Source organism: Solanum tuberosum, unplaced genomic scaffold (genome assembly GCF_000226075.1).
Source record: "Solanum tuberosum cultivar DM 1-3 516 R44 unplaced genomic scaffold, SolTub_3.0 scf00339, whole genome shotgun sequence".
NCBI lineage: Eukaryota > Viridiplantae > Streptophyta > Magnoliopsida > Solanales > Solanaceae > Solanum > Solanum tuberosum.
This window is the reverse complement of record NW_006239260.1, coordinates 46691-60848: the sequence shown is the minus strand read 5'-3', so window position 1 is coordinate 60848 and position 14158 is coordinate 46691. Positions and strand designations below refer to the sequence as shown.

Sequence of the window (14158 nt, the reverse complement as noted above, 5' to 3'; positions counted from 1 at the left end):
CCCCACCCTCCCCCCAAAAAAATTAAGTTTATTTTTAAAAAATATTTTCAGTTTCAATTCAAAAATTATTTTCTACTCCCTACTAAAAATAAAAGATATTTTCTCAAAAATATTTTTCATTCATAAATCAAACACACAAAAATCTTTTCCGAAAAATATTTTCTATTCACTAACCAAACATGAGAAATAAGTCCAAAGTCTATTTGTTTTCCAGGAAAACATTTTCCTTCAAACCAAACACACCCAGAATGACAAATATTTTCTAATTTGATTTCCCTTTTTACTTGTTTTTTTTTTTTTGGACAAATCAAGGAAGAACAATTATTTTCTTCCGACTATACCCTTAATTTATTAACATTAAATTAATGTCTTTGAAAAATGTAATGAGTAAATATGTTTAAGATTCTATCATTTAATAGAGATAAAATGATTAACTCATTTTACCAATTATTTTATCTTAATAGGGTATGTGACATACCATATGTCAAGTCAAAATTTAACAAGTATTTAAAAGGGACGAAAAAAGTATATACTTTGTGAATTGAGATTTATGTCCTTGCTTTGAATACTTGTTAATCAGTTAAAAAGAAATGATCCCACTTCGTGCAGCGTACGTACTGCATTGAACAACGATTTAGGTGCATTTAGCGGCAAATTTGAGAGTTTTCAATTTTGACTAGTTCTTGAGATGTTAAATAATTCCAAATAATATTAATTTGATTTTCATGACCAAATACCAACTTGTTGATCTCAATTACGTAAAATCTCTATAGAAGATAACCAAAGAATGTCTCTAAGTCAACTACTGGTTAGACTATTCAAAAAGAAGAACTTATATTATAAGAAAATATTCAAAAAGAAGAACTTATATTATAAGAAAATATTCAAAAAGAAGAACTTATATTATAAGAAAATATTCAAAAAGAAGAACTTATATTATAAGAAAATATTCAAAAAGAAGAACTTATATTATAAGAAAATATTCAAAAAGAAGAACTTATATTATAAGAAAATATTCAAAAAGAAGAACTTATATTATAAGAAAATATTCAAAAAGAAGAACTTATATTATAAGAAAATATTCAAAAAGAAGAACTTATATTATAAGAAAATATTCAAAAAGAAGAACTTATATTATAAGAAAATATTCAAAAAGAAGAACTTATATTATAAGAAAATATTCAAAAAGAAGAACTTATATTATAAGAAAATATTCAAAAAGAAGAACTTATATTATAAGAAAATATTCAAAAAGAAGAACTTATATTATAAGAAAATATTCAAAAAGAAGAACTTATATTATAAGAAAATATTCAAAAAGAAGAACTTATATTATAAGAAAATATTCAAAAAGAAGAACTTATATTATAAGAAAATATTCAAAAAGAAGAACTTATATTATAAGAAAATATTCAAAAAGAAGAACTTATATTATAAGAAAATATTCAAAAAGAAGAACTTATATTATAAGAAAATATTCAAAAAGAAGAACTTATATTATAAGAAAATATTCAAAAAGAAGAACTTATATTATAAGAAAATATTCAAAAAGAAGAACTTATATTATAAGAAAATATTCAAAAAGAAGAACTTATATTATAAGAAAATATTCAAAAAGAAGAACTTATATTATAAGAAAATATTCAAAAAGAAGAACTTATATTATAAGAAAATATTCAAAAAGAAGAACTTATATTATAAGAAAATATTCAAAAAGAAGAACTTATATTATAAGAAAATATTCAAAAAGGAGAAAAAAAAAGTGAAGGGAGAAGAAAGAGGAGGTAAATAGCGTGTAGATTTATGATACGTTAAGTAAGCAATATATTTGTTTATGTAATAAATTAATGGGAAAATGCATAAGTACCCCCAGCCTATACCCAAAATTCCCGAGACACACCTAACCTTTACTAAGGTCCTATTACCCCCCTGAACTTATTTTATATATAATTTTTTACCCCTTTTCAGCCTACGTGGCACTATCTTGTGGGCCCAATGCGTGTTGACATTTTTTTCAAGGATAGTGCCACGTAGGCCAAAAAGGGGTAGAAAATTAATAAAAAAATAAGTTCAGGGGTAATAGGACCTTAGTAAAGGTTAGGTGTGTCTCAGGGGTTTCGGACATAGGCTGGGGGGTACTCATGCATTTTCCCTAAATTAATTGCAAAGAATCAATTAGGAATTTGTTTGAAAATAGAATTAAGTACTCTCTTCCTCTCATATTAGTTAATCATTATATTAAAAATAATTATCTTATATTAATATTTTCTATATTATCCTAATAATTAATTTTTTTTAAAAGTGTTCATATTTGCTTATAAAATTCCAAAATATTTTTTGAAAGGGTGAATTAATAAAATTATCTTTGTATTTATGATTTTTTAAGCATCATACAAAATGAAAAGTGATCAACTAATAGGACAGAGGAAGTATTAGATTACGCACTCTGTGTTATCCAAATATTATCATTTTATTTATTGCTAATGAATATGTGTCATCATACTGGACAAATTAAAATGAACGAACGTCCCAATAGCAAATTAAATTTCTTACTTGGGATCAACAAGGACGCAGTAGCAAGTACTCCTTCATCCTTAATCAGACTCTCGGGTTTGAGTTTCCTTTGGTATAAACTCCCTTTTTTTAGAGAGCGTTTTACCTTCAATGTGGAACTTTCCGATGCAAATCTAAATTTAATCAGGTTCCAATGTGGTACGAACAATAAGTGGAAAATCAAATCAAACAAAAAAAAAAAAAAATTCTTATTTTTGAAGGATCTGATACGAATATAGCAACATTTTCGAAGAATCTGAGTAACCTAGATTAAAAGAACATATTAAAAAGGAATAAAAGTGAAAGATGAGGCAAATAGCGTGTAAAATACCAAAATATGATAATCTTAATAAAGGCATAGTGGAACATCATGACATATTTGTTGTATTTTTTTTTATTTTTAATAAAGAAGAAGAGGAAAGGCCAGAAGTTGTAAAATTTGTTGCAATACTATATTTGTTCTGCAATAAATTAATCACAAAGATATAGAAACGGTCCAATTCAATAAATTATTCACTTTGTGTGTAATCGTAATATTGTTATTTATTTATTGTTAATGAATGTATATCGTTATACTGGACAAATTAAAATGAACCAAGGGTGAGAGTAAACAACTAAATTTCATAGGACTTGGGAGGTATCTTGCATAAGTGAGCTTTAATTTATTGGTTTCATCCATGAATACTCAAGGAGAATCATCTTCTACTTCTTCTAACTTCTCTTATGATGTGTTTCTCAGTTTTAGAGGTGAAGATACTCGTAAAAACTTCACTGGTCATCTTTATTTCCGATTATGTCAAGTCGGAGTTAATACTTTCATAGATGATGAGGAATTGAGAAAAGGAGACGTCATTTCAAACAAACTTGACAAAGCAATTGAACAATCAAGGTTGCCATTGTTGTTTTCTCCAAAAATTATGCTTCGTCTAGTTGGTGTCTTAATGAACTCGATAAAATTCTCGATTGCAGAGAGAGGTTAAAGCAGGTAGTTTTGCCTATTTTCTATGATGTTGATCCTTCTCAAGTGCGAAAGCAAACTGGGTCCTTTGGCGAAGCTTTGGCAAAACACAAGGAACGATCATTTGGAGTTCAAAGAGTGGAGAATTGGAAAGCAGCACTGACTGAAGCTGCGAATTTATCTGGATGGGATTTGCGAAATATTGCTGATGGGTAAAACTTCTTAATTTAATTATAGAATTTTGAATTTAAGAATTTGCTTAAGCTTATAAGTTGGTTAGTTTTGAAACATTGCAAAGTCTTTCAATATTTCTTAAAACTCAGGGCCCAATCGTCGATAATCTGGTAAAATAACAGCAATTAACCTTTTAAATGTAGTTAGCATTTACTAATAGCATAAAAATATCAATATGTATAAATAAATTATGTTCTCTAACCTCGAGTCCCTGTTATCTGTTGGCTATTGATTTTGTTTTGTTCATCAAATATTTTCAAATATCAAAGTATTGTTTTGCTTTTTTTACTTTTAACTTTTGTTGTTGCTATAAAATTGTAGGCATGAATCAAAATTTATTGGAAGTATTATAAAACAAGTTCTACAAGAGGTCAATCAGACACCTCTAGATGTTGCTCATTACCCAATTGGATTAGATTCTTCTATCCAACATATAGAGTTGTTACTGCAAAGTGGATGTGAGCATGAAGTGCACATGGTTGGTATATGTGGCGTTGGTGGAATTGGAAAAACAACTCTGGCAAAAGCTATCTACAATCGAATATTTCAGCAGTTTGATGGTAGTTGCTTCCTTTCAGACGTTAGATCAAAAATTGAAGAATTGGGTCTAGTCAAACTTCAAAAGAAACTACTTGATCAAATCCTCAAAGCTAAGGAATTTGAAGTTGATAGTGTTGCTGAAGGTGTTAATCTCATCAAAGCAAGACTTGGGTCTCAATAGGTTCTAATTGTTCTTGATGACATGGATCATAGAAGCCAATTAGAATCTTTAACAAGAGAAAGAAGTTGGTTTGGCTCTAGTAGTGTAATAATTATTACAACCCGAGACGAGCATTTGTTGTATGGGCTTACAACAACTGAGATATACCAGGCCAAACTTTTACATGACAACGAAGCTCAGCAATTTTTTTCTCATCATGCTTTCAACAGTTTTTCTCCACCACGAGAATATGATGAGCTGGCACAAGACATAATAAAATATTCAGGTGGGTTACCATTAGCTCTTGTGACATTAGGGTCACATTTGCAAGGGAGATCCATAGAAGAATGGAGACATGAGTTCAAAAAACTAAGAGCAATTCCTCATTGTGATATTCAAAAGATTCTCCAGATAAGCTTTGATGGACTTGATGACAATACTCAAAGTGTTTTCCTTGATATCACATGCGCCTTCCATGGATGTTATGAGGATGAAGTGACCAAAACATTAAATGCGTGTGGTTTTTATTCTGAAAGTGCAATTTTGACCTTAATCCAAAGGAACTTACTCCAAAGGGATTGCCGTTATTTGGTGATGCATGATCTAGTGCGGGATATGGGAAGAGAAATTGTTCGCTTGGAATCACCTCGAGACTCAGGTAAACGGAGTAGATTGTTCAACCCTCAAGAAGTCCGTGATGTTCTACAAGGAAATAAAGTTAGTAAATGAAGCCGTCATTACAAATTTTTCTCAAAAGCAATGAGATTCCAGATTGGTTCAGCAATAAAGTAACAGCTCAATCTATTTGTTTGACTATGCCCACAGTACATAATGAGGAGTATAAGTTCTTAGGAATGGTTCTCTGGTTTGTTTGCCACTTATGCAATGTACACATCCATCTTCAACGCTTGGTTGTTACTGTTGCCCATATAAAGCGTTCAGCTTCTCTGTTTAGTTGGGATATTGATATACCTGACAGTGAGGGAGAAGTATCATGTGTATATTACTTCCCTTACTCAAATGATACACCTTTTGAAGGCCTGGAGATCAAAGGCAGGGAACTGATAACAGTAGAGGATGGCACTGGCAAAGGTATAGTAAAGAAGATAGGAGTACATCTGTTATATTTAGACCAACATGGCAATGTTACATCTTTCCCGGCAAAAAATGTAAAAGAAAAGAAGACAAAAAGAAAAAGAAGAAGAAAAATGATGTTTGGTGGCAGTCGTGGACGACTATTGGTGTTCCCCATTTCCAGAAAAACTTCAGCAAGGCATAAAAGAGCAAAGTTCTGATAGTTTTCCTTTGGATAAAGCTTGGGAATGAGTGATGACTGAATCAACTTTTTTCCATTTGTATACTGCTAGTTTCTTGAACTGCACTAAACCTTAGTTAAAAGAATTGAATATGTATAGTGAATATAGTTATCAAATTTTGTTTGATTTATGTAATCAACTTTTTCCATTTGTATACTGCTAGTTTCTTGAACTGCACTAAACCTTAGTTAAAAGAATTGAATATGTATAGTGAATATAGTTATCAAATTTTGTTTGATTTATGTAATCAACTTTTTCCATTTGTATACTGCTAGTTTCTTGAACTGCACTAAACCTTAGTTAAAAGAATTGAAAAATTTAGAAGTTGAAGTTGTGTTTAGACTTTGGTGGATATGTAGAAGTTGCGAGCGGAAACAACTCACTTAAAAAGCTGGTCAAAATTACGGTATCAAAATTATGTTATGTTGAGTATAACATAAAATTATAACGATTTGTTATGATTTGTGTATCGAATCTGAAATTATACTCACAAATATTTCATATAGTTTAATAATAGAACTACATCCGTACAAGTAAGGAACTAGTCAAGATATGGATAAAGTTGCTCAGTCTTTCTTGTTCTAGATTGTCACGTTTCTTGCTCCTTAAAAGTAAAGGAAGATTATCGATAAGAGTTATAGTGGAGGGGTAGGTACTTATTTATTTTTAATCAGAGATTTTGGGTTTGTGTTTTTTGGGTATGACTGGAGTGTCTTTGTTAGGGAGCGTTTTACCCCTAAATATGGGACTTTTCGACACAAATTTAAATTTAGTCGAACTCTAATGTGGATACCTAACACATGATGGAAAATCCCAAAAGAAAAAATGAAAAGAAAAAAAGTAAAGGAATATTGTTATTACTCCTCAAAGTTCAAAATTGTAATACTCCATCTTAATCCCTTTAAAATTTTACAAGCAGACTTTGAGAAAATTGGTGTCTAACTGTGTATGCAATTTTACTTCTATTTTTATATAAGTAGAGAAGTTATTTCAATAGATATTTGCTTCCATTTAAGCATATTAAAATCGAATATAATAATAACGCAATTATACTGAATATAATGGAGAAGAGTATTGTAACGATTAAAATGCAAATGTATTTTTCCCAATTTAGGTTTTGTGCATAGAAAATAAGGGTCCTTCTCTTTGGTCAGCTATTTCAGTCCATTAGTGGAAATTCCACTAAAAGTTAACAAATATTTATCAACAACTAAGGAGTAGTATCTATCTTTAATTTCTAGGACATGACGTTATTTAATTAAAATTCATTTTCACTTAATTTTTTTAAGTTAAACAATTCTTCATTTTTTTGGCAAAGTTTGTCAATAAATTAATTCTAGGATATCTTAGAATTCTTTGACTAATACTCTAGTCAACAAACTTTAAAACAATTATCCAATTTTCATTCAAGATACTTCTGTTAACAATCTTAAGACTATATATTCAAAATGGAGAAGAGTATTGTAACGATTAAAATGCAAATGTATTTTTCCCAATTTAGGTTTTGTGCATAGAAAATAAGGGTCCTTCTCTTTGGTCAGCTATTTCAGTCCATTAGTGGAAATTCCACTAAAAGTTAACAAATATTTATCAACAACTAAGGAGTAGTATCTATCTTTAATTTCTAGGACATGACGCTATTTAATTAAAATTCATTTTCATTTAATTATTTTAAGTTAAACAATTCTTCATTTTTTTGGCAAAGTTTGTCAATAAATTAATTCTAGGATATCTTAGAATTCTTTGACTAATACTCTAGTCAACAAACTTTAAAACAATTATCCAATTTTCATTCAAGATACTTCTGTTAACAATCTTAAGACTATATATTCAACGCAATTTTGATGTATGGCACAAAGTGAATCCACATAGAGGTTAAATAAATACCTAATACATAAACGTGCTTTTTAATTTGACATTAATTGATATTTAAGGCCTACTAACTTTGGACGTACATAAATAGATACTTAAATTTATATAAAATTGAATAAATAAATACATACATATTATATGACAAAAGAAGATTAAATTAAATCATTAGTTGATGGCTTGATGCTTTGGGTGCCTTTTGAGTACTCAATGACAAATACTACTCAACAAATTCCAAATAAATATATTAATCCAACATTTTTCCAGGAAAACTAATTCTTTAAAGTTAAAACTGTCGTTTTCATTTAAATATAAAATATTGCAGTTAAATTCATAACATGGTATTCTTGCTACTCTCTAGGTCCATTAATGCAAACAGCTTCATCGATAAAGTTTGTTATATATCTACATCATATTGTACGTTATCTACGATAATAATTTGCCATAATACATCGATAATCTCATAAATTTATCAGTATATTTTACTTAGATACATGAAAATGGATATTTTATTAGAGATTTTTTACTTAAATTTTTAATACTTATTGTAGGTGTTCTTAAAAGCTTATTACTTAAATAAAATAATTACTTAAAATTACAAAAATATACACTTTAAGACTTTTAATTAACTTAAAATCAATATATTTATATATAATTACATAAAGAGTTTTTAAATTACATAGATAACAAAATAATTATTAATTTTTATTTTAATGTATTTTTTTTCCGATTTTCTCTTTCTATGCGGTTTATCTTTTTATGGTTTTTAATTATGTGCCTTTTCATGTGGAGCATAATTAGGGTATTTAATAATTTTCAATTTTATCTCTCCTAAATAGTCCCGGTTATATACATTTTCATGTAAATGATACATTTACTTTCCATGAGTTAATGATTGTTTTATTGGGATCAATTTATTTGCTTCCTTTTTTTATAAAACCTTTTATGTTTTCAATAAAATTGGTGTTCTTACCTAGGTGATTCATTGTTTCCAAGTAAAAACCATTCATCTTCTACTTTTCAGATTTCAATCTCCATATATCTTTCTTTGTATTACGTTTCAAGAACAAAATTGTAACCTTCCACTTTTTCAAGTCCTTATTTTTTACAACCAAAATCACTATAGTTCTTTTCCGATCAGAATTATATTCCCCCACCGATGGATAAGACTCCACGCAAGAGCCCTCGACTTAATAAACAAGTAATGGGTGTTGATAGTACGCCCATAATGTATTTCTTTATGGATTTTATTCCCTTGTTTTACATTTGGATGGTATCTTAGTTGCATTTTGGATATGTTTCGATGATTTTGTGAGTTTTCATGTGATTTTTTTACTTTCAGTTTTTCGTCACTTTTTTGCTTTTGGTTTCTCGAAATCAGTGTGTTAGTGAGGGAAGTTCATACTTTCTTGTATTTTGCCTTTTCGTTAAGTTTATTGTGTTCTTTTTCCCTTATCTGTTTGGTTGCTGGGAAAAGTAAGATATGGTCCTATTTTTTTAATTTCAGATTGTGGAAATATGTGTGACCTTAGAATTGATCTTTATTGTATTTACAGAAATTCCACTTTCAGTGATTAAGATTGAAAATTCACTTATTTTAAGTGCTAGTTTACTTGTGGGGCTTCATTGACAGCCAATATATACTTAAACATTTCTACAAATTTTTGTGCTTACTCCACCAAAAGTAAACCAATTGTGTATATCAATTCAAATAAAACTATTAAATTTTCGTATTCAATCTTTCAGGTGTGTAGGCAATACCAAAATATCAGCCATTATATACACCACAATTTGTGATTATTTCACCACAATTACACCAAAATTGTACGTGTTAGCAATTATAATAAGATAATCATTATTGATGGTTAAAACTTTTGGTATTTCTCAAACATTATACCAAAATTTTCAAATTAACATTGTGTATTATTTTTGGTTACATCCTGTTATTTATTTTCAAGATTTCAGGTTGGTATTTAATACCAAAATTTAAGCCAAACATTACAATACCAGAGACAGGTTAATTGCATCAATAATAATATGAATACACTTATCAAGAATAAACAAAAGTTGGATAAAACTACACTTATCATTCATAAAAAATTTCAGAAGTTTTACATAACACCAACAAAAAAAGTTCAAATTAATACATCATTATTTTTTCTGATTTGCAATCTTTGGGCACGTCTTTTTGTTATGCCCTGATGTACCACATTTACTACAAGTGACTTTACCACTCTTGTATTTTTCTTCGTTGAATCTCTTCTTTCGGTTGTTACCTGGTGGCCAGCAGTAGTACCAACATGTAATCAACATGTTCACCATCAGTAGTACCAAGAAAACCAATTCAAAATTACACCAAGAAAATCAGTAATACAATAAACATGCAGTCAACATTTTCACCAAATTAATTACCAAAACATATATTATCACTAAATATATTTGTATTTCGATTGTAAAAATCCTACCAAAAAAAAATGAATTAATTAAAAAATATATGAACACGAATTTGGTGAATAACAAAAACATATATTACACCATTAATTAAATAAATAAACGACTCATAATAGCTAAAACACAATTTTAAATATGGTGTTTACTTACACCATATACACCATAGTTATGTACCAACAGTTAATCAACATGTTCACCATCAGTAGTACCAAGAAAACCAATTCCGAATGACATCAAGAATTTTAGTAATACAAATATATTTGTACTCCGATTGTCAAAATCATAAAAAAAAAAACCCAAAGAATTAATAAAAAAATATATGAACATGGATTTGGTGAATAACAACAACATATATTACACCATTAATAAAATAAATAAACGACTCATAATAGCTAAAACACAATTTTAAATCTATTGTTTACACCATATACACCATGTACCAACAGGTAATCAACATGTTTACCATCATTAGTACCAAGAAAACCAATTCCAAATGACACAAAGAAAATCAGTAGTACACAACTTAACATGCAGTCCAACATTTGATAATTAAAAAAACGTTCACTTTTCACCTAAAACAATTATCAAAACATATATTATCACTAAATATATTTGTATTCCGATTATCATAACCCTAAAAAAATCAAAGAATTAATAAAAGAAATATGAACACGAAACTGGTTTATAACATAAACAACATATATTACACCATTAATTAAATAAATAAACGACTCATAGTACTCACAATGAACCATCAAGTTTTCAATAGATTTGCAACGTTATTTTGTTCATTGTAATACAAAATCAAATACCAATCATGGTACTCACAACGTAACCATCAACTTTTCAATTACAAAAAAGAATTAAAAAAGAATTACCAATCAAATATTGAATTATCACTAATACCCGATGCGTTCCAACGTCCTTTATGGTGAATTAGGATTGAATAATTGTTGGTATCCATGATTGAAGTGGACCAAAAATGAACAGAAAGAGAGTTCTATTTTTGTTAAGAAACCTTTTGGTGATAGGAGAAAATATTTATAACCAATTTGAGCAAATCATGGAAGGTAAAAGATTTGAGAAATATTGGAAAATCGTGGGCCATTAAACAATCGTTTTTTTTTTTACTTTTTTACCTTTTTTTAATAGTAAAACACAACTTTGAAAAAAAAATATTGTTATATAGGCGGAAAAAAAAATTGCTATATAGTGGTAATTAAGGTACTTAACTTGTATAGTTAAGCTTTTTACCCTAGTTATGGACATTTTTTTGTAAATATTATTAAATTGTTATTAATATAAAACGAGTTTTTTTAAAAGCAAACTTTCCTTACAATATATTACTTTTTTCATATATTTTTTACTTGTCTACTATATTAAAAGTAGATGTCCACTTTTACTTTGTCCAGCATAAAAAATCAAGAAATAATTTATTTTTATATTTATATTAACTATCCTTATTATTAAGTACTAATCATTTTTATTTTTCAACATTTAAATAACTTATAATGATTAAGACTTAAGAGTGATATAGTAAAATAATTATTTTATTTGTTACTTTTTTTTTTAAAAAAAAAGAGCAACGTTAAACATGGACAGATTAAATAAACATGGGAGATTTTAAAGATATCATAATAAATAGTCAACTCAATTGTTTAATACTCTTCAAATACTACCATAAATGAAAAATGTCTCGATAAACTATAAATGATTAAGATAATCACATCAATTAATTAATCACTAACCTTATCATCATATTTATTAATTATTTGACACATATAGATATAGATAGCTTTATTTTTATGATATATTCGTGAGTTGTCAAGATATGGACAAAGAGGTCATCTGAAGATCTCCAACACTAAATATTAAAAAAAAAAATCAAATCAAATAAGTAGATCGAATTGTTTTTAAAAAATAAACAAATACATAATTTAAAGTTGATAAGTTTTAAATTAAAATTATAATTTTTTATCAAACTCGTACTTCTTATGCTATCTTCTCCCATATATACTCTCCCTCAGTCCACCCTCCCTGATTATCTAACTAGGTATTATTTTAAATATTATTGCTCTGGAAGTAGGATATACATGTGTGATAAAAGAAATTGACATCTTATATTTATACCAATTCGATAATACATGACACATATTTTTACATATTCTTTTAACTTAATTATAATTGATATATATTCTCACATTAATTTAAAACGTATTTATAATAAATGAGTACAATTTAATACAATATCGAGTGAGAATAAACTTTTACATCACGCAATGCACTAAAGCGATGGCAAATGTATGAAGGTTTTGAATGACGAGAGTAAATACGAAAAATTAATTATTAATTGAATGATTATTTTATAAATTATCAAACATTGTATTGGCAAATCGATCTGTTTAATATATTTTTAAAAAGTGTAAGAGAGAAAATTACAGTATCAAATTTGAAAAAGTGCTAAAGAGAAAAAATTATAGTATCAAATCATTCAAATGATATTTACAGATAATTTCTCAAATTATAATTTTAAAAATATGTGATCTAACTCTGAAAAAAATGGAATTTACGCTAAGGTCCATCCAACACCTTTTCTTTTTATTTTTATTTTTATTTTTATATACATACATATATATAAACTTTTAAGAAAATGATTATGTTGCTACAGAACATATCAAAGGATATCAATATCCTGAATTTTTTAATCAATCCTTTGAAAATAAACATTATTTTGATACGATATTCATTTCACCTAGACAAGTATTCAATATTTTTATCGAACAGAATTAAAATTTTGAGTTCATCAATCTTATTGAGTTATGAATAAATTATTTATATATATATTATAATAAAATTTTAATGTAAATACAAAAGCCAAATATATAAATAATTTCTTAAATTTGTTAGAATATTCCATTTAAATCATGTTTTCAATTGAACACCACAACAATTTCTAATAAAATATTTTAATTAGATATTTCCTATTTAAATCTAGAAAGAAAGAAAATGCTTGTGTTTTTATTCATCTTCTTTAATTATACATATCAATTCAGATAAAAAATATCTCAAATTTACGACTTATTGAGATGAATTCATATGTTTAAAAATATAACATATTTTATGGTGTTAAGTTAACTATATAATAAATGAATAAAAACATATATAAATAAAGTTCTAGTATATGTAATTGAAATGTGTTAGTATTAGGAATCAAAGTGTTTAATTTAAAAAAAAATTAATTCGAGTATCTAAATGAAATATTCTAAATAGGTAAGTAATTTATTATGCCAAATACAGTATGTATTTAGAATATTATTTAGTCTATATACAGACATAAACAAAATACTGCATGATAATAAAGCCATAAACAGAGTAAACAAGTCTTTAAAATTCTGATAATTCACACAAGGTGTTTGGTTTCCATATATCTATATATATCCTTGTTACATGCCAAAAACTGAAAAAGGGTGTTTTTTTTTTTATAGTATTTTTAGTACTTTTTGCCTATTTCTGATCTGAAATTTCACATTTTCCGGCGAGAAAATGGCGACGGATATGGAGGTGCTGCAGAACGGGAAGGCGGCGGCGGTTAATGGGTGTTGCAAAAAAGGACCTGGTTATGCTTCTCCACTTGCAGCCATGGATGGTCCTAAAGAATCTTTAATTTATGTCACCTGCATATATACTGGTAAAAATTTCTAATTTTTGTGTAAGATTCTTGAAATTGAGGCTTTTTTCTTTGTATGTGTTATGTTTGTGAAGTAAAATTAGTTGAAAAATGAAATCTTTGTCTCTGATTTTGCTCATCGAGTATGGTTTTTTCTTGTCTGTTTTATGTTTGTGAAGTAAAACTAGTAGAAAAATGAAATCTTTATCTCCAATTTTGCTCATCAAGTATGGTTTTTCCTTTGTTTTTCTGCTTCTTCTGTCCTTTGTGGCCTTGGGGGTGGGGAAGAGAGGAAGCGATAAACTTTGCTATGGAAATTCATTGTAAAAATTCTGTCTTTAGAGGGCCAAAGGGAAATCTTGAGTGTATCAAGTGGTTTTCTGATTCCCTTTGGATTGGGGGAGGGGGGG

The 14158-nt window shown here is 27.8% G+C and overlaps 1 protein-coding gene and 1 pseudogene across 1 annotated transcript in view; both read left to right on the top strand.

Annotated features, from left to right (window-relative positions):
* LOC107063328 (toll/interleukin-1 receptor-like protein) overlaps positions 1–4466 on the top strand; it is a 10101-nt pseudogene extending 5635 nt beyond the window's left edge.
* Positions 4467–13419: 8953 nt separating this feature from the next.
* The window catches only part of LOC102600424 (selenium-binding protein 2-like), a 4965-nt gene continuing 4226 nt past the window's right edge, over positions 13420–14158 (top strand). Inside the window, exon 1 of the mRNA XM_006360859.2 lies at positions 13420–13769. Within this exon, the coding sequence (XP_006360921.1) occupies positions 13625–13769 (145 nt within the window). The 5' untranslated portion in view covers positions 13420–13624. The remainder of the gene's footprint in view (positions 13770–14158) is intronic.